Source organism: Dasypus novemcinctus, chromosome 4, assembly GCF_030445035.2.
Source record: "Dasypus novemcinctus isolate mDasNov1 chromosome 4, mDasNov1.1.hap2, whole genome shotgun sequence".
In the NCBI taxonomy this organism is placed as follows: Eukaryota; Metazoa; Chordata; class Mammalia; order Cingulata; family Dasypodidae; genus Dasypus; species Dasypus novemcinctus.
The window spans coordinates 160,321,048-160,341,455 of record NC_080676.1 but is presented as its reverse complement, the minus strand read 5'-3'; the positions used below and the strand labels follow the sequence as shown (position 1 = coordinate 160,341,455).

General features: G+C 45.6%; 1 protein-coding gene across 2 annotated transcripts; it reads right to left on the bottom strand.

Annotated features, from left to right (window-relative positions):
• Positions 1-280: 280 nt before the first annotated feature.
• Positions 281-19,161, bottom strand: GET1 (guided entry of tail-anchored proteins factor 1). Of its 2 annotated transcripts, none has more exons than XM_004446609.5 (5): positions 18,739-19,161; positions 10,596-10,761; positions 7,473-7,540; positions 6,412-6,526; positions 281-5,023 (listed from the first exon to the last, which is right to left on the bottom strand). In XM_004446609.5, the coding sequence occupies exons 1-5, from the start codon at positions 19,144-19,146 to the stop codon at positions 4,950-4,952; spliced, it is 831 nt and encodes a 276-aa protein (XP_004446666.2). In that variant the 5' UTR covers positions 19,147-19,161; the 3' UTR covers positions 281-4,949. The 2 variants fall into 2 exon arrangements, with proteins under 2 accessions (XP_004446666.2, XP_071071075.1); XM_071214974.1 differs by lacking the exon at positions 18,739-19,161 and adding an exon at positions 11,821-12,171 and having other exon boundaries at positions 3,835-5,023.
• Between the last annotated feature and the right edge of the window lie 1,247 nt (positions 19,162-20,408).

The following is a 20,408-nucleotide window of genomic DNA, read 5'->3' as shown; positions in this document are numbered from 1 at the left end:
GTATAACTCCATTTATATAAAATGTAAATATAAATAAATCCATAGAGAATTAGACTAGTGATTATGTAGGGCTGGGGAAGGATAGAAAGATTGAGGGGTGAATGCTAAGGGGTCTGGGATTTTTCTTTCTAGAGTAATGTAAACATTCTAAAATTGGTGATGAACGCACAATCAATTAGATTATTCTAAATGTCAATACTGCACACCTTGGATGGAATGTGTGGTATGTGAATATATCTCAATAAAACTGCTTTTTAAAAAAGAAAATCACAAAAGAATGTATCTGGTATCATTTCATTCATATACAGTTGTAAAACATACAAAACTAGACAATGCATTAACAGATCACACATTGGGGATCTTGAAGGTTCTTCTCAAACCATGGATGTAAGTATTAGAATTTTCATTGTATCCTTATTCTTTAAAACTTACATATTTTTAAAAATCTTTTGTATCTTTCAATTTTACTTTTTAAAAAATGTTTTAAAGACACTTTTCTAATGATAAAAATCTGTAGGCAGAATAATTTTTGCAGAAGACTATTTGGCAATTTATATCTAAATTCTGATCTAGCATTTGCACTCCTAGGAATCTACCCTACAGAAAAGTTAACCCAAGTGAGGAGATTATATGTAGAAAGATAGTCAAACTATTCGTAATATGGAATATTAGAAACAAGGAAAGGTCCAAATAGATAAAACAATAAACTAATATATTTTTTAAATGAAAAAAAAGTAAAAAATAAAAAGATCCAATGGGGTTAAATTATGGTTACATCCATCCAAAAACCCAAATTATTATGAAGAAATATCATTACCATTAGCTTATCTCTGCATATGCATGTAACCAGTTTAATAAATATATTGCTTTAGAAATAAAGACATGAGAATTTAGAGAACTTGTCCACACAACAGCAGACACAAGTCAACACAAAATTAGCTGAAAATCACTCATATAGATATTACTTTAGATATTCAGAGGGGTCGAAGAAAAAAGAAATCCCTGTCTTCTAAGATGGCCAGAGAAGTTAACAATCAATCTCAAAGGTATGGTAGGATATAAACAGAAAGGATGGGCAAAGAGAGTAAACCAGATAGACCAGCCTTCCTCCCACATAATTATATTGGCAAGAGGAGATGGGGAAGCAGATGTGGCTCAAGCAACTGAGCTCCTGCCTGCCACACGGGAGGTCACGGTTCAGTTCCCAGTGCCTCCTGGAGAAGATGAGCAACACAGCGAGCTGGCGCACTGAGCAGGCGCACCGAGCAGGCGTAGCAGACTGACAAACTAGATAACACAGCAAGGAAACACAAAGAGGAAAGATAAGAGACACAACAAAGCAGGGAGCTGAGGTGGCTCAAGTGGTTGAACACCTCTTTCCCAAACGTGAGGTCCCAGTTTCAGTTCCCAGTGCCTCCTAAAGAAGACAAGCACACAGCAAATGGACACAGAGAGCAGACAGTGAGTGCACACAATGGGGGGGGGGGAGATAAATTAAATCTTTAAAAAAAAAAGAGGTGCTAGAGCAGGAGGGCACTGATAATGTCATAGGAAAGCAACTATGATTTATGTATAAAAAGATTGCCCTTCTTTTTTTTTTTTTTTTTAAAGATTTTATTTATTTATTTAATTCCCCCTCTCCCCCGGTTGTCTGTTCTCTGTGTCCATTTTGCTGCGTCTTGTTTCTTTGTCCGCTTCTGTTGTCGTCAGCCGCAGGGGAAGTGTGGGTGGCGCCATTCCTGGGCAGGCTGCACTTTCTTTCATGCTGGGCGGCTCTCCTTACGGGGCACACTCCTTGCGCGTGGGGCTCCCCTACGCGAGGGACACCCCTGCGTGGCAGGGCACTCCTTGCGCGCATCAGCACTGCGCATGGGCCAGCTCCACACGGGTCAAGGAGGCCCGGGGTTTGAACCGCAGACCTCCCATGTGGTAGACGGACGCCCTAACCACTGGGCCAAGTCCGTTTCCCTGCCCTTCTTGATTTGCCACAAATATTAAACAAGCAAAATTGGCCTGAAGAGAGCTCTGGAAGTATTTTAAATCAAACAAATTTAAGTTATTAACTATATCCAGTACTTTTTAATAAAACATACAAAACCTATATAGCTATCCAAAACACTATATATTTGTATACAGAAAATAGGCATCCTAGTTCTGTAGACTCATGGGAGACCTTCATCTTTACTTGCTTTAATAGCAAAAAATGTGTACTTCCCAAGTTGGGTTTTTTTTCAAAAGGCAGAAAAGTTATTACTCTTATAATTTTTTAACATTATTTTAAAAGCATATACAATATTTGCAAATAAATGGACTATCAGTGGGAGAATTGTGAGAAACTGATGAGAGGTGAACTGGGAACCTGGGTGGCAGGAGGACAGGTGAGGGGCTGGAAGACACACTTCCCATTGTTTCTCTGTATCTTCTGAATTCAGTACCATGTTTATTATTTAAAAATATAGTTTTTTTAAAAATACAATAATGTGAAACATAAGGGACATCTAAATTTCCACTATTTAATGAACTATTTAATGTAAGAGTTAACAGCTGTAAGCGGTGAATCTTTTCCTCTAGCTTCAGGAGGAGATCTGTCACAATTCTTGCAGTAGCACCTCAAGGATTATATCCACAGGACATAAATAAGGGTCTGGCCAGGGATACCATATCCTGACCAGTGATCCGAGGATGTCCCTGCGTAGCTGGACCTACGCGCCCACTGCTTCTTGTAAAGCTGCTGTTGACAGACTATAGCTCCCCACAGAGGGGAGTCAGGCATCAGCCCTCCCAGTGCCACATGACTGTCAAGGTACTATGGCTAAGGGCCAGGACCCTGCAGCTCCCACATGTGCTGTAGTCAAAATGCATCCTGGGTAGTGACTGGGTAGTGCTCGGGGTGTCCACTGCTGTTAGCTGTGACCACCACTGTGTTCCCAGCTCTGCAACCTGGCTTAAAGCCAAGTACATTGGTTCCTGGGGAAGCCTGTGGCCTCCTGTGAACCCGAATGATAAGGGGGATCTGAAACCCACTCAGGTAGTCTAGCAGTATGATGATAAGCTGAAGTACCACAGCACTTTGCCTTTTCACAGTACTATTAGCAGAAATAATAGTGAGCTACTTGGGAAGCAGACTTGGCCCAGTGGTTAGGGCGTCCGCCTATGACATGGGAGGTCCGCAGTTCAAACCCCGGGCCTCCTTGACCCGTGTGGAGCTGGCCCATGCGCAGTGCTGATGCGCGCAAGGAGTGCCCTGCCACGCAGGGGTGTCCCTCGCGTAGGGGAGCCCCACACGCAAGGAGTGCGCCCCGTAAGGAGAGCCGCCCAGCGCAAAAGGAAGCATAGCCTGTACAAGAATGGCGCCGCACACATGGAGAGCTGACACAACCAGATGACGCAACAAAAAGAAACACAGATTCCCGGTGCTGCTGCTAAGGATTGAAGCGGTCACAGAAGAACACAAAGCGAATGGACACAGAGCAGACAACTGTGGGGGCAGAGGGAGAAATAAATAAAAAACAAATCTTAAAAATAAAATAAAATAGTGAGCTACCTGATCATTAGGCAACACAAGTATGACCCTTCAAAACCTAGCCACAGAAATGTAGCTTTAATGTGTTGTCGTTCCCTCTCGGTTAACTGCCAAAGCCTCTACGCCGGTTGCCAAGGAAGAAAGTCTCACCAAGATTTTAAGTAGGAAAAAAACCTTTTAAAAAATAGATTAGTTGGAAATAACCTAGGTATCCATCAACAGATGAACGGATAAACAAACTGTAGTCTAGTCACATGATGGAATATTATGCAGCTGTAAGAAGAAACAAAGTCGTAAAGCATATGACAACATGGATGAAACTGGAGGACTTTATGTCAAGTGAAGCCAGATACAAAAAACAAATACTGTATGACTGCGTTACTATGAACCAAATATATTATGTAAATATTGTACATTCAAAAAAATTTTGTATGTACCCAGTACATTTAAATGAGAAATGTTTTTATTCAACTATGTTTCCTTTTTCGTTTTTAATTGCTTATATTTTCAATTATTAAATGTACAAAATAAAGTTAATTAAAAAAATAGATTTAGCAGAATTATACTTTAGGGCCCAAATATGTATCAGTTCCGATTAATTAATCAGGCTTCCTAGTGTGTTTTTTTTTTTATTTTGTTCCATTCTACAGAGCATAAATATTTTAAATGATTATAAAATATACTTCATTTTAAATGCTTTAAATACAAAATACACAATATAAACACAAAACAATTCATTATGGTCTCTGAATACATTTATAAAACACAGAGAAAAATTAACAGCTTCAAATAAGTAAATAATACTATAACAGAATAGGCTTGCCACCAAAATGGCATTTTAAATGAAGAAAAAAAGCACGATTAATGTCAGTTAGTGTAATTGTTTTAGTAGTATTGCATGATATTCAAAAACAAATTTTCAAATTCTAGTAGTGGTATTAAAATTAAGTTACTTTCCAATCTGGATAAAAAATAGCACTAGATCTTCAAAGTACTGAGATGGTTAGAAAATTGTGAAGTTCCCACTAGCAATCTGAGCAAAAAATATACCAAGATTGCAAATCAGGAATAGCAATATGCAGATTCCCCAAAATGATACACATTTTTTTATAAATCTGATATTATATTGGTTGGTACACACGTGTCACAAATTGACCTTCCTGGCTCAATGACAACCGTACAAAATTGTGACTCATGAGAATCACGAAAAAAAAAAAAAAAGGAAACGTTAAACCAAAAGGCTAACCAGTGCTTCAAGAAACACTTTTGTTTCTTAAAAAAAAAGCATAAATTAGATTTGTAACCTAATAAGAGAAAATCCATTTTTAAAGTCTTGTAGTTGTTCCCACCTAAGATCAGGAGCAAGACAAGGATGTCTGCTGTCACCACTTCCATTGGGGGAAAAGAAGTCTTGTAGTCTTCCTTTTCAGCTGAAAGGGTGAAGCACAATAGCCACAACTTTGTTACAGACTAAAATCCAACAAGTAATTCCAATGCCACCTGAAAATGAAGAAATTCAACATAAGAAAGTACACCCACAGTTCTGCTCACGTGTCCTCCCTCTGCTATCGTTAACTCATAGGAAATAAGAGTATTTCCATACTTTTTGTGAAATGCACAGCTAAGTAAGGCCACATTCGTATTTCTTGGTTTCAAATTCATTAGCCTTTCTACAGATTTGTGTTCTTTACTAAGCAGGAGTTACACCAGACAGACGACACTGCTTTGCATTTCTTTCTCACCAGAGAGATGTGCCTTAGTATCTAGATTGTGAAAAAACGGCAAGATCTTGGCACAGGAGCTGTTTGTTTTACCTTTCTCAAAAAAAAAAAAAGATAAATGAAGCAATGTTTACCCACGCCACTCCTGCCCTACTAATGAGAGGCAGGAGTGCACACTGTCCAGGACAGGCTGCAGGGGCCCCGTGGGGCCACACATAAGGGTGGCCCCTGACCCCACTCGTCGGCAACACTAAGTCCCAAGCAGCAGGGCCCCAGCAGAGCTCCTGGCTAGGCCGGCTGGGGCAGGCAAACAGTTAAGAAAGGCAGTGGAGCAGAAGGAGCGACTACACTGCAAGTCTTTGAAACAGTCCCTTTGACTTTCAGCATAACCACAAATCACAAAGACTGCCTGACAAGGATGTGTGCTGCAGCATTATTGTTCATCACAGAAAATTAAACCTAACAAAATAAATATTCTATAACAAGGAAATCAGTAAATTACAACACATCCAAACCAAGAACAGCTATTCAAATTCCCTTATTAATAAGTTTACTGATAGGGGAAAAGGCTTACAATTTAAAGTGAAATGGGGTATAAAACTGTGTATGTACCAAATGATTTGTGTAAAAATAAATTTTAAAAGACTGGAAAAAATATATCAAAAATAATGGAATTTTTAAAAGGTTTTCTGGTTATTTCTAACCATTCTTCAATGACATATACTACTTTTTTTTTATTTGACATATACTACTTTTACACACCAAAAAAGTTATTTCTCAAATATAAAAGAATGGCTAATTGCATCAAATGCTGCAGAGAGGTCAAGCATAATAAGCAGTGAGAAGAAGCCGCAGATTTGGGATCCAGAGGTTCAGAATGGGGCAGCAGACTCCAAGTGCTGGGCCTGGAGTCTGGAAGCAGATGTGGGATTGAATTCTAGCTCTGCTATTTAATATTTTGCTGACCCTGGACAAGGTAAGTAATTTCTCTAAACCTTGGTTTCTTCACTATAAGACTTGTGCTAGGCTGAGACACAAAGCACTTGCTCACTTAAATTGACTGAGGAGGAGGAGGAGGAGGAGGATGTCAGCTTGACATAGTCGTCTACCACACACATCTGCGGAAGCACAGGGTATTTTCCCAGTATATTGTCAGAAAAATCTTACCTGCTACTCTAGTAGGAAATGCTACTAGACGATCAAGTGGAGTTATCCATTTACTTGGCACCACAGCCACAGGGACAGAATAATACTTCCAAATAAGTGAGATCATCAGTGCAGCCTGGAAAGACACTTCTGGTAAGTGAAAAGAACCTGCCAGTCACGCAACAAATAACTACAAGAGAAGGGGAAAGGTCAAAAGCATAAAGGAAACTCTTTAGATTGATGACCTCAAGTCTATCATTCCAGTCCTTGTACCCAACAGACACGCATGCCCGGCCACTGATTTCCACTGGTCAAACCTGGAAAAACAGTGTCTACTTAAAGGCTAGTCCACAAGGACATCTAGAACACACAGCCCAATGAGGAGGGGAGGCCTCTTACATGTGAACTGGCAGTTTAGCAGATGTTTGACTGCTCTCAGCAATGTGGATGATCTCCTTATCCAAAGAGCGAGAATTCAGAGGGTTTCACGGGTCAGAAGAATTTCTGCGTCAAATTCAAGACTGGGTCTTGCCTGGATTTGCAGCCAGTCAGCTCACCCTGGGGAATCTGGCCTAAGGACTTCAACATCACCTTCATCTGAGTTTCCAGACTGCAGCCTGCCCTACAGAGTTCAGACTGGCCAGTCCCCACAATTCCTCATAATAAATTTCTTAATACATACATGTGCATATGTGGATGTCTATATTACATATATACATATATATGAGAATACGTACATGTTTGTTGGTTAAGAACATTAAGGATCAAAATAATTTGCAAACGTAGAAGATCTAATGTTGAAATAAACTTCTCTCACTTCATCCCCCTACACCCTAAAAGTGCATTGGAATAAAGGTAGTATGAAAGTTCTCTCATGAAGTTACTTATGTCAGCGTTCCTTTGGCTTTCTCTTAGTCTAAATGATAAATCTGCAACATTCAGAGTCACATAACAGAAGGGTCATGTGGCGCAGCAACCAAAGGGGAAAAGTGAATTTCACAGCCCTGGATTCTGTGGACTGAATCGGAAGGACAGCCCTTCATCAAATGGAATGACCCCAGGAGACGCTCTAGTGCACTTACTTGTAATACATAGAAAGCAACGCTGATAACCCACTTTATCTTGGCTAACTGAGCCGTCCGTGCTTTCACTGAAAGGAAAAAAAGTGAGAATTACACTTGTCTTGAAGAGAGAAGAAAATTTCCAAGTAAACAGAAATGTTGTTTCCCTTACAGAATATTTTCTGATTATAAATGTAATACTTGCACAACATATTTAGAGAATATAAAATAGAATTTTTAATGCCACCAATAATCCCTCTATAGCAGCTAGATATGGTCATGAATTCCAAAAACAGGCACTGCATTATGTTTGTAATCTGGTCTGTACCTGGGTATGATAAAAGGCATGGCAAGGGACAGAGCTGAGGGTTTTCTGATGTTAGAGTTTTGATGTTGGAGTTTGATGCTGAAGCCTTAAGCTGGAGCCCCGAAAAATAAGCTCACAGAGGAAAGAGAAGCAAGCCCCAGGAAGAGAGGAACCCTGAGCCCAGGAAGAAGCAAGTCCTGGGAAGAGAGGAACCTTGAAACCAGAGAGAAGCAAAATCCAGGAAGGGAGGAACCCAGGAAGCCTGAACCCTCACAGATGCCAGCAGCCACATTTTGCTCCAACACGTGAAAACAGACTTTGGTGATGGAAGTAACTTATGTTTTATGGCCTGGTATCTGTAAGCTCCTACCCCAAATAAATACCCTTTATAAAAACCAACCAATTTCTGGTATTTTGGATCAGCACCCCTTTGGCTGACTAATACACCATCCAAGTCATTATTTAAAACAAAATCATAGGATACTTGTGGTGGAAGATGGACTGTGGTAAACAGAACAAACATAAGAATATTCTCTCATGAACTATAACAAGTATCTACTGCTAATATAGGTTGTCATAAACAGGGTAGGCTGGGGGAAAAAAAACACCAAATGTAACATATTGGCTATAGTTAGTAGTAATGTTTTGACAATGTTCTTTCATAATTTGCAAGACTTGTTTCACAACAATGCAAGGTGTTGGTGGTGGGTAATGTATGGGAACCCCGTATGATAATACGCATGGTCTTCTTGTAAGTTCACAATTTATACACTTATTGTTTATGTTCATGTATAAATGATAAACTTCAATTTTTAAAAAAAGTTAAAAAAAAAAAAATCACAGGATACTTCCAGGGAAGATGGCAGAGTAGGGAGCTCCAGAACTCAGTCCTTCCACCAAAACAACTATTAAACAGGCAGGAAATATCAGGAAAACAGTGAATGAACAATATGAGAGTCTAAGTAAAGAGACAAATATTTACACACCAACATTCATCGCGGCATTATTCACAATTACCAAAAGACAGAAGCAACCAAAATGTCATTAACAGATGAATGGATAAATAAAATGTGGTATATACATACAGTGGAATATTATTAAGCCATAAAAAGGAATGAAGCCCTGATACATGCAACAACATGGATGAATTCTGAAGGCATCATGTTGAGTTAAGTACGTCAGAAAAGGACAAATATAGTATAGTCTCACTGATTTGAAACAACTAGAGTAAAGAAACTTACAGAGTCAGAATCTAGAATAAAGGTTACCAGTGAATAGGGTGGGGATAAGGAATGGGAAGTTAGAGCTTAAAATATACAGGGTTCCTACTTAGAATGATGGACACAGTTTGGTAAAAGACGGTGGTGATGGTAACACAACACCGAATGCAATTAACAGCACTGAAATATATATATGGAAATGATTAAAAGGGGAAATGTTAGTTTGTATGTATAGTAACAGAATAAAAAATTTTTTTAATCTGTGGAACTACAGTACACAGTGAATCCTAAATTAATCCATGGACTATAGTTTTTAAAATATGCTATCATCAATTTTAACAAATGTGCCACAACGACAATGCAAGGTGTTAGTGGTGGGATGATGTATGGGAATCCCATATTTTATTCATCAGTGTTCTGTAAACCCACAACTTCTCTAATAAAGAAAAACAAACAGAATCACAGTTGTGAGATTTGAATAGCTTTAATATTGAAAACCCGTAAAACCATTCATTTAAAATTAGAGATTCTTTTTACAATGCACTAACTACTTAGCAACAGGACTAAACGTTTCTTCCCTTACTTCCTGTTCTACACAGTACACACGTCCGTATGTGCGAGTCTAGTTTGTCCGGGGCCTGCGCCGGCTCCCCGCTGTATGTTTCACCAGCCATGGCAGCAGCTCTCACACTGCCTCACCCCAAAAGGGCCTCTCAGCCCACAGGGCTGCTCTGCTCTTCACCCAAGGAGATGGTCAGGCACAGTGGAAACCACAAAGATGAGTAAGACCTGACCCCACCCTGGATCCTACCCTCTGAAAAGCAGACAGTTCACGTAAGGATACCACTGGGCATTTTCTAGAGACTGGAACAAAGGCCTCTGGGAATCCACTACAAGGTTTTCTCTGGGCTTCTCTCAGAAAGGTGCTGAATTAGGAAATGACAATCTACAGCAACAAGTTGGCTCTGAAGAAAACCGAAGAAGATCATAGATGTTTCTATGTTTAGGAAAGTGAAGGTTTGGGAAGTGGACGTGGCTCAACTGATAGAGCATCCATCTACCATATGGATGGTCCAAGGTTCGAACCCAGGGCCTCCTGGCCCATGTGGTGAGCTGGCCCATGTGTAGCTCTGCCGTGCGCAAGGAGTGCCATGCCATGCAGGGGTGTCCCCTGTGTAGGGAAGCCACATGTGCAAGGAGTGTGCCCACATTGAGCCACTCCATGCAAAAAAGCGCAGCTCATCCAGGAGGGGCGCTGCACACACGGAGAGCTGACACAGCAAGATGACGCAACAAAAAGAGACACAGATTCCCAGTGCCGCTGAGAATGCAGGAGGACACAGAAAAACACACAGCGAATGGACACAGAGAGCAGACAATGGGGTGAGGGGAGGGGAGTGTAAGGGGAGAGAAATAAATCTTTAAAAAGAAAAAAAAGTGAAGGTTTGACAGCAAATAAAATAATAATTATTGGGGTTTTTTCTAGACAACTTAAAAGTTTCTAGCATAAAGAATACTTAAAAATCAAAGCATATATTCTAAGAATCTTTTTATATAAAGATTTCTTTTATTAAGCAGCTTTTGTGAAGCTTTCAACACTGCAGCTGACAGAAGTACCGTGAGTTTTGAGCTTATCGGTCATCTTGTTGATCTTCCTCTCCAGCCTGGCGTATCTGGCAAACTCGTCCATCATGTTGACGGTGGAGAGCTCTTGCTTCATACCCTGGATCTCCGCTCTCATCTGTGCCTCCTGCTCTGCATCCTTTTGCAGCACCCTGGACATCTGGCAGAGTGGACAGTACGGATGAGTCTCTCCGTGTGGGGTGCTCACTCCTCCCCACTTCCTCCACCATCCTATTTGCTGCCCCTTTCAACTGGGCAAGGCACCCTCCATCTGCGTAGCCAGCCTTTGCTACCTCTTCTGCTCCCTGCAACAACTACGAAAACAAAAATGCCCTCAAGCCTGAACCACTATTCAAATTATATTTTTCCATTTGCAGAAATGCCAATGGATTGTTATGAAACGTATATGTATCTTTCAATGTAAATGTACCACAGGGGTTATAAAGTGAAAACCTACTCCATCCCTGGAGCTGTCATTCAGGTGACAGAGAACACTCATCCTCTGCCCTTCCTGAAGAACTCGGTCCTAAATTAGGTGGGACAGAGTCGGGGGCAGGAGGTGCTGTGATGAGGTCCAGAGTGGGGAGCTCGTGCCCAACCAAGCAGGGTGAAGGGGGACTCAGAATCCAAGCACAGTGCCAGGGCGTTCCCCTAGAGGGGCAGCCTGACAGGGGCTCAGAGCCAAGCACAGTGAAACAGGCACCCAAGAAAGGGAAGCCGGCAGGTGAGGAGGGTGCCCGTGTCAAGAGGAACCAGGCAAACATGGGGGGGGGGATGATGCTGGAGATATGGGATGAGTTACACACACAGGCTGATCAAAAATGTAAATATATTTAGGTAATTGGGAGCCAGTTTTCCCACTGTCAGAAAAACAAGTTATATATAAATTTAGACTGGGAAAGCACTAAAATGAACACTGTGGTATTGGATATGAGGATGTGAACCGGTGGTTTAGATCAATGAACAGATAGGTGGATGACAGATGACATGGGTAAGGGGAAGAGAAAAGAAAAGGGGCAGGGACAGGGACAGGGGCAGAAGAAAGCGAGAGGCCCAAATGTGCATAAACTGCGCCTCCGACTACCTGACTGAGGAGCTGTGGCCGGCAGCGGCGCCTCCCCTCGGGGTCTCCATGGCCCGCCCAGATGGCCCGAAGACACCTGCGTGAGCTGCTCACGGCTGGCGCTGCCCCCCAGCAGTCCCTCTCCCGTACACATACCGGTACCGTGACACCCTCCTGGGAACCAGCCCTCACTGCCAGCCGCCCCGAGCTCGGGAATGACGCACAGCGGCCGGGAGGTAGCGCCCAACACCAGGCACGACAGGGAAGAACACAGGGCGGATCCCAGGAGAGGGGCGCAGGGTGGGGGGAGCACCGTGATGGTCGCACCGCGCTGTCCCCCAAGGGAGGGGAGGTGACAGGCAGGCCTGGGGAAAGGAGGGGGGCATTAGAGAAAACCTCAGGAGGAGTCTCTGGCAACCGGCCCGAGGGGTCAGCGAACATCGCCAAAAGCCATCAGACGGGAGAACTCAGACACACACACACACACACACACACACACACACACACAGTAACATCCAGTCAGAGCTCAGACAACCAGCGGGGGCCTCCCTGCAAAAAACCACTGGCCTGTGACATTCAGAAATGATGAAGTCATGCAAGGCAAGGAACCAGCAAGGAACTCCCCCAGACTAAAGGGAACCAAAGAGACACAACAAGGTAATACAGTGCATGGTTCTCAGGTGGACCCTTTTGCTAAATGACTTTACTGGGAAACCTGGAAAACCAAACAGGATCTGAGGATGAGATAGTAGAAATACAGGCACTTGATGTTATAATGCAAAGAAGCCACAGTTTGTTAGAAATAAATACTAAAGTGTTGCAGCCCAGGGCGCTTAGGCAGGCAAGTTACTCTGGAATGGTTCAGAGGGAAAAAAATCAATTCTTTGTACTGTACACGGAACTGTTCTATACCTTTGTGTTTGTTTCCAAATTTTACAGATTAATTAAAAAAAAAACAGGAAAGGGGGTAACATATGTACAAGGTACCTGGCTATGCAGAGTAAACAAGCTTGCCCTCCAGCTCCTCTTGCCCTCTGCATCCTGCCTGACCGCTGAGCACACATTTCCTGCCCCATGGAAGTGTGCACAGTAGGGCCACCCTCCAGGCCAGGCGTGCACAGGCTCCCCCATTCCCCATGGCCATCAGTCTCCAGAGGGCACCCAGCACTGCTTGTCACGCCCCAGGCCAAGGGTCCACCATCTTCGCTGGTCCCCTGACCTGGCCTTAGCACCACCCAACACTCTACTCAAGGAGACACACTCCAGCCAATCCACCCTGGAGACAGAAAGAGGAATCGGCCAAATTCTCATCTTAAAAAAAAAAACCACAGACTCTTAAAAGTAGGAATCTACAGATGATGCAACAGAGGCACAGGGTGATGGAGGGAACTTTCTAAGGAGACAAACTTCTACATCTTGATTGTGGTGCTGGGGATCCTTCTAAATAAGTGTCAGAAGGCATAAAATGGTGCACCTAAAAGTGAATTTTACTGTATTCAAACTACACAGCAATGAATTATGCCTTTTAAAGCTGATTTTAAAAAAAGAAGAAGAAATAGAGGTGCAAATGCAGTATTTAGCATTATAGAGGCTGCACAAAACAGGAACTGAAAAGGTCAAAAACGATTACTCTCTGGAAGCAGACTTGGCCCAGTGGTTAGGGCGTCCGTCTACCACATGGGAGGTCCGCGGTTCAAACCCCAGGCCTCCTTGACCCGTGTGGAGCTGGCCCATGTGCAGTGCTGATGCGCACAAGGAGTGCCCTGCCACGCAGGGGTGTCCCCCGCGTAGGGGAGCCCCACGCACAAGGAATGCGCCCCGCAAGGAGAGCCACGCAGCGCGAAAGAAAGTGCAGCCTGCTTAAGAATGGCACCGCACACATAGAGACTTGACAAAACAAGATGACGCAACAAAAAGAAACACAGATTCCCGTGCCACTGACAACAAAAGAAGTGGACAAAAAGAAGAACACGCACCAAATGGACACAGAGAACAGAAAACTGGGGTGGGGTGGGGTGGGGTGGGGTGGGGTGGGGTGAATAAATAAAAAATAATAAAAAATAAATCTTTAAATAAAAAAACTATTACTCTCAAGCAGGGCTGGAAGGTGAATGAGGTCAAAGAGTGAACTTGAGATGAGGGAAACTGAAGATAGCTTTCTGGTTAAATAAGACAACTACAGGGCAGCAGATGTGGCTCAAGCGACTGGTGTCCCATCTACCATATAGGAGGTCCAGGGCTCCATTCCCGGGGCCTCCTGGTGAAAGGCAAGCTGGCCAAGGGGAGTGCTGGCCTGCGCAGAAGTGCTGGTCCATGTAGAGAGCTGGCGCAGCAAGATGACACAACAAAGAGAGACCCAGAGCGGAGGGAATAAGAGATGCAGCAGACCAGGGAGCTGAGGTGGTGCAAGAGATTGAGCCCCTCTCTTCCACTCCGCAAGGTCCTAGGATCGGTTCCTGGTGCCACCTAAAGAGAAGACAAGCAGACACAGAACATACAGCAAATGGACACAGAGAGCAGACAACAGGGGGAGGAGCAGTAAATAAATAAACATATCTTTTTTTTAAAAAAAGGTAACTATAGTGCTTGGAAATAAATGAATATTGGGGAAACGGACTTGGCCCAGTGGTTAGGGCGTCCGTCTACCACATGGGAGGTCCGCGGTTCAAACCCGGGCCTCCTTGACCCGTGTGGAGCTGGCCCATGTGCAGCGCTGATGCGCGCAAGGAGTGCCCTGCCACGCAGGGGTGTCCCCCACGTAGGGGAGCCCCACACGCAAGGAGCGCGCCCCGTAAGGAGAGCCGCCCAGCATGAAAGAAAGTGCAGCCTGCCCAGGAATGGCGCTGCCCACACTTCCCGTGCCGCTGACGACAACAGAAGCGGACAAAGAAACAAGACGCAGCAAACAGACACAGAGAACAGACAACCGGGGGAGGGGGGGCGGAATTAAATAAATCAATCAATCAATAAATGAATGAATATATTAAATCTATAAATGCAATTAAAATGTTTGAAGGTATTTAAGTTCACAAATCGGTACCAACATTAATTCAAGACTCCCTCCTGTGCTAGAATTATGAATTGAATTGTAAGATTCAATAAAATTTGAAGATAAATGTCATAAATAGAATGTTAATTTTTAAAACAAAAATCTCTGGAGTCTTTTTTTTTTTTTCAGGAGGTACCAGGAATGGAACCTGGGATCTCGTACATGGAAAACAGGTGCTCAACCACTTAAGCTACATCTGCTCCCCTGGAGTCTTTCTATCTACTCAAAAGCTATCTTCCAGGACATTAAAACTCACACTTGAAAGATAACAAATAAGCTGCACAGGGACCAGCTTTTCAAAGACCTGGAGATAGATCCACAAAGAATTCCAAAGCAGGAAATAAGGTTTCAAAAATAATTAGTGAGAGAGAAGAGGATTTGGCTCACCTGATAGAGCATCCACCTACCACATGGGAGTCCAGGGTTCAAACCCCCGCCCTCCTGACCCGTGTGGAACTGGCCCGTATGCAGTGCTGATGTGCACAAAGAGTGCCAGGCCATGCCATGCAGGGGTGTCCCCCGTGTAGGGGAGCCCCACGTGCAAGGAGTGCGCCCTGTAAGGAGAGCCACCCCATGCAAAAAAAGTGCAGCCTGCCCAGGAATGGCACCGCACACACGGAGAGCTGACGCAGCAAGATGACACAACAAAAAAGAGACGCAGTTTCCCAGTGCTGCTGAGAAGAATACAAACAGACACAGAAGAACACACAGCGAATGGACACAGAGAGCAAACAACTGGGGGGGCGGGGAAGGGGAGAGAAATAAATCTAAAAAAATAATAATAATTAGTGAGATGACTTCTGAAATGGGGCAGTAGTGGAATCAGGAGGTAACAGGCAAAGCCATCCTTCTGTCCACCTGTGCCCCCAGCCACCTGCCCATGCTGCTCATGTCACCCTCAAGCCCTGTTCATGTTTGACATCTCTTCAAATGATATCTCTGTTAACTTAAAGCATTGGCCATGTTTAGAACTTGGAGAGGTTTGAATTCCCCCTCCATCACTCAGCGACTGGGTGTTGGGGGCAACTCTCTGTGCCAAACCCATGAGGAAAACAAAAGATGAATGAGGACACAGCACGGGGAGTCCACACTAAAGGGTGGCTCGCTCCTCTCTGGATACAGCGGGCAACCCTGGGAATGATGCCTCTGAACACCGGGATAGACGCCTCAGTCTCCTAAAGGGGGCCAATTCCCAGAAGAGCTCCAGACCCAGAAAAGTCCCAGAGCCGCTGGCCACAGCTCTGCCACACGCGGGCAGTCCCCTCACTCCACCACATTCACCCGCCCCTGGCAGGAGGGTGCTGGCGACAGATCCTGAGAAGCGGGCTAGGGCACTAGCCTCTAAACTAATACCTGGGAGCCATCCACAGACGTCTCTAATCCATTGCACTCCATGGAAAAGGGGGAAGGCCTCAGGAAAACGCCCACCCAGGACATCACTGGCAGATTCTGCAGCATTGCCTCTTGCCTCAGTGGCCTGTGGCTCCTAAAGGAGCCTTTTTAAAGCAAAACTTGGAGGAAAATTTCAAAAATGGTGATTATAAAATGTAGGTCAGCCCCACAACCCAAACCCAAGAACACCACCCTCCGCTGGCCACTGTCCGCAAGAGGAGGAGGAAGGCAAGCCTTGAGGGAAGAGGCCGCTGGCACCTGCGCAGTACAGCTCAGCTCGCTCACCCTCACTCTTGCCCTGGACCAGAGTAGGCCTGGGGCGCCTGCACAGTGTGCCTCCATTGCGCCCGCGCAGACGCCAGCGCTCACCAGGGGCGTGGTAGTCCCCTTCCCAGGGTGGAAGAAGCCTTGGATCTGCTAAACGAACCCTGTGACCAGCTGGAAGGGAAGAAAGGAAGAAGAGAGGAAATCAAGCCATCACAGGTGACGACTGGGTGTACTTAGCCAGCCAGTCGACCCCACCCCACCCCAGTATTCTGCTGCGATCCGCCTCCCAGGATGCTGCAAGGCTTTGCTGGGTGGGAGAGCTTCCAGTACTTCAGAGACTTCCTGAAGGGCCTCAGGTGCTGGAACGAGCCCAGCCTTCCTGACTAGTGGGATGGGTACACTCCCTGCCTCTGGCTGGACCCAAGAAGCTTCACAAACTTTGTCAGGAAGGTTATGCACTAAAGCACAAGGCATGGCCCCATCCCTGAGGGCTCTGTATTCATAATCAAACTCTTCCCATTTTTCTTCTTGAGGCTTACTCAGGTCAGATCTCTAATGGCTATGAAGAAGTAGCACTTTATCCTACGCAGGACCAGTTCCTTAGTTCTTCTCACAGACCCTCTCCACAGACCATGTGGGGAGGCAAAGCAGATCTTTTATTTTTCACTGTTTTGAACACCAATCATGGGGGCTGTCCTATGCCAGGATCTTTATATGGGATCCTTTTTAACCTGGCCAACAACTGCAACTACTGTGTTTTACCACCAAGGGGAAAGGAATTGAAGAAAGTGAACTGGTCTGGGATTACAGAGGTATACAGCCTGCAGGAGGCAGCCAAAGATGGGAACAGGTCTAAGGACAGGAACAGTGATCTTTCACCTAAACCCCCACCAGAAAGCCACCCTCGTGGGCACAAGCCTCTCATGTAGGTGCAGACTACAGCAATAACCCCTTCTGATGGGCCCTGCTGTAGGTTGGTGCAAGCTTAGGGAAGGAGCCTCAGCTGATGGCAGGTCTGACCTATAGTTTCCATCACACCCCAAACATTTTAAACACTCTTCAATCCCCATCTACTATGAGGAATTATGACCCTTTCATAGACAAAGATACTGTGAGCAACTGAGATTAGTTCAGTGTGGCTCCAACATGAGGTCAAATGGGATGGGCCTGGTATGGAAGTGATAATGCAAGAAAAGACAGGCAGCGGCTAGCTCTTTAAGGGCCTTTTATGCAATGCTTAGGATCTGGGACATCATCTTTAAAGACTAGAGGGCACCGTGAAAGATGCTACAGAGGGAAAGCCTTAAAAGAGAATTCCCTATGCCTCGGGACAATGGGGGAAATGAGGCCTTAGAATAAAGCTTTGCCCACAAAAGGCACTCAGTGAATACTAGTAGCATAAAACAAAAAGCAACAGATGCCCTGCATTGTCTTCAATATTCCCCATGCCCATTTCTATCAGGAGAGAAAAGCAGGGAGAGCGGACTTGCCCCGGATAATGCTACAACGCCTGCATCCAACTTTGAAGTCTCAGAAGGAGCCACAGTCCCCACTCCCGCTGTGGCATAGAGAAGGCGACCTTCCCCGGGACAGCTCCTTATGTCTACTACCCTCACACCCAATTTGCCACCAAATCCCCATTCATGCTCCAATAGGCAGAGAGGCAGAACCGGGAGAATCATCAATCAAGAATCAAATCTTCGCCCCAACATCACTAGCTGGACGACACTGCAACTACCTAAACTCTCTGGGAGGTAAAGAAGACGGGATGATAACCTCCTCTCACCGCAGTCGTGGCAACTGGGGATGAGGTAATGCGCTACTTGGGATAAAGGTAGCATCCGCACTGCACTGGGATTCCTTCTCGACACCTGTCTCTCTACCCAACCCAAGAATGTGGGCTCCTCGTACCCTGGGATGCATCTCTTCGGGACCTGGCCCGGCTGGCGGTACAGGGGAGGGACGCACAGAGCCCTCCGGGTAAGTCCGGGGGCTCGCGAATGCCTCTGGGGACGAGAGGTTAACGGAAACGCGAGGCAGGAGTGTGAACTCCCCGTCTGGGGCGCACTCGTCGCCCTACGATTGCTGTCGTGTGGAAACGCGGCCATGTGTGCCCAGGGATTGCTTCATCCCCCGCCCGCCTCCCGATAATCTGAAAACCGGATTTGGGGGTAAAGCTTCCCAGCTTTAGACATTAGCAACTAATTCAGAAATAACTTCAAGTGCAGGGGAGGCCAACCAAGCTGCTTCTGAGGGCCGAACCCGGCCCTCGGGCAGCCAGCCTTGAGACCCCCGGATCCACGCCAACCCCGCGGACGCCTGAGGCGGCTTCCTGTCGGGCCCTGGAAGGCCAGGCAGCCACTTACGAAGGAGGAGAAGGACGGGAGGAGGATCCTGAGGACATTGCACCCAAACACGAAGCTGAGCACCAGCAGCCACGCCCAGCGGTCGGCCTCGGCAGCGCACATCGCCGACCTGGCCGCGGTGCCGACACCGCTACGGCAGCTCCATGGGGACCACGCCGCCAGCCGCGCCCGCGCCTGCGCATTGAGGCCCTGCGGCGCAGCAGAGGGGCGCCGTCGCGCCTGCGCACTGCGCCACACTCGCAGGGAGGCGGGGCCGTCTTTCCTAGGGATCCTAGAGGAGCTGCGAACGCGTTCCCGATCCTGCTTGGCCTTCCAGCCTTCCGTAGTCCGCTTCCTGGCTGGGCCGGTTTTTCGAATTCTGTCGGAACCACGGAGGTGGCTGCAAAACGCTCGCCAAGGACATACCATTAATGACTTACAAAGCATTTGCTTTACTGATTAAAAAAGTACATTTTACACGTTATAAACTGGCTGCATTTTAATTGATGGCTTTTTATCATACATTGTAATTAAAAACCAGAGCTCCCAACTCTATAAGGTGCTAGGAGGATCAAGTAGTAAGAGGTAGACCCCTGAACAGGAAGTATTGCTGACACCGTTGTCATTGGGATTATCCACATTTCTCCTTAGGGTCACGCTCGCCTCTCACGTAGTTCTTTGCCTGGGGCCAGTACCTCTGATTCTGGCTTTAAATTATTTTTTTTTCCTTACTTTTTTTGTTCCTATAAACACTTAACTTTCCCTTTCTAACACTCCTCCCCCCAGGAAACTCTAATCTGCTTGCTTCCTATCTCTAGAAATATGAAGTTTCTAGTCATCTCGAATAAAAGATGAAATCATGTGTTTTTTGTCCTTCCATGTCTTGCTTATTTCATGGAGCTTGTGTTCAAGGTTCTACCATGTAGCAGCAGGTCTCAAGCTTCATTTGTTCTTATGCCAAATAGTATTTATTGTGTAGGGAAGTGGATCTGGCTCAACCGATAGAGCCTCCGCCTACCATATGGAAGATCCAGGGTTCAAACCCAGAGCCTCCTGATCCATGTGGTGAGCTGGTCCACGTGCAGTACTGATGCGCGCAAGGAGTGCCCTGTGGTGCAGGGGTGCCCCCCTTGTAGGGGAGCCCCACAAGCAAGAAGTGTTTCCTGCAAGGAGAGCTGCCCTGTTTAAGAAAAGCACAGCCTACCCAGTCAGAGAGCTGACACAGCAAGATAATGCAACAAAAAGAAACACAGATTCCCGGTGCCACTGACAAGAATGCAAGCAGACACAGAAGAACACACAGCAAATGGACACAGAGAGCAGATGGGGGGAGCGAAATATATAAATAATAAATCTTTAGGGAAGTGGACTTGGCTCAGTGGTTAGGCGTCTGTCTACCACATGGGAGGTCCACGGTTCAAACCCCGGGCCTCCTTGACCCGTATGGAGCTGGCCCACGCACAGCACTGATGCGCACAAGGAGTGCCCTGCCACGCAGTGGTGTCCCCCACATAGGGGAGCCCCACGCGCAAGGAGTGTGCCCCATAAGAAGAGCCGCCCAGCGTGAAAAGAAAGTGCAGCCTGCCCAGGAATGGTGCTGCCCACACAGAGAGCTGACACAACAAGATGACACAACAAAGAGACACAGATTCCCAGTGCCACTGACAACAGAAGCGGACAGAGAAGAACAT

Bases quoted from the DNA above. Each gene is read 5' to 3' on its own strand.
- GET1 (XM_004446609.5), bottom strand. From the start codon at position 19,146: ATGGTATGTCCTTGGCGAGCGTTTTGCAGCCACCTCCGTGGTTCCGAC. The intron at 10,762-18,738 runs GTAAGTGGCTGC...CCACTCTGCCAG, and splicing joins TCCCGTCCTTCTCCTCCTTC to ATGTCCAGGGTGCTGCAAAA. The intron at 6,527-7,472 runs GTAAGTGCACTA...GTGTCTTTCCAG, and splicing joins TTGCTTTCTATGTATTACAA to GCTGCACTGATGATCTCACT.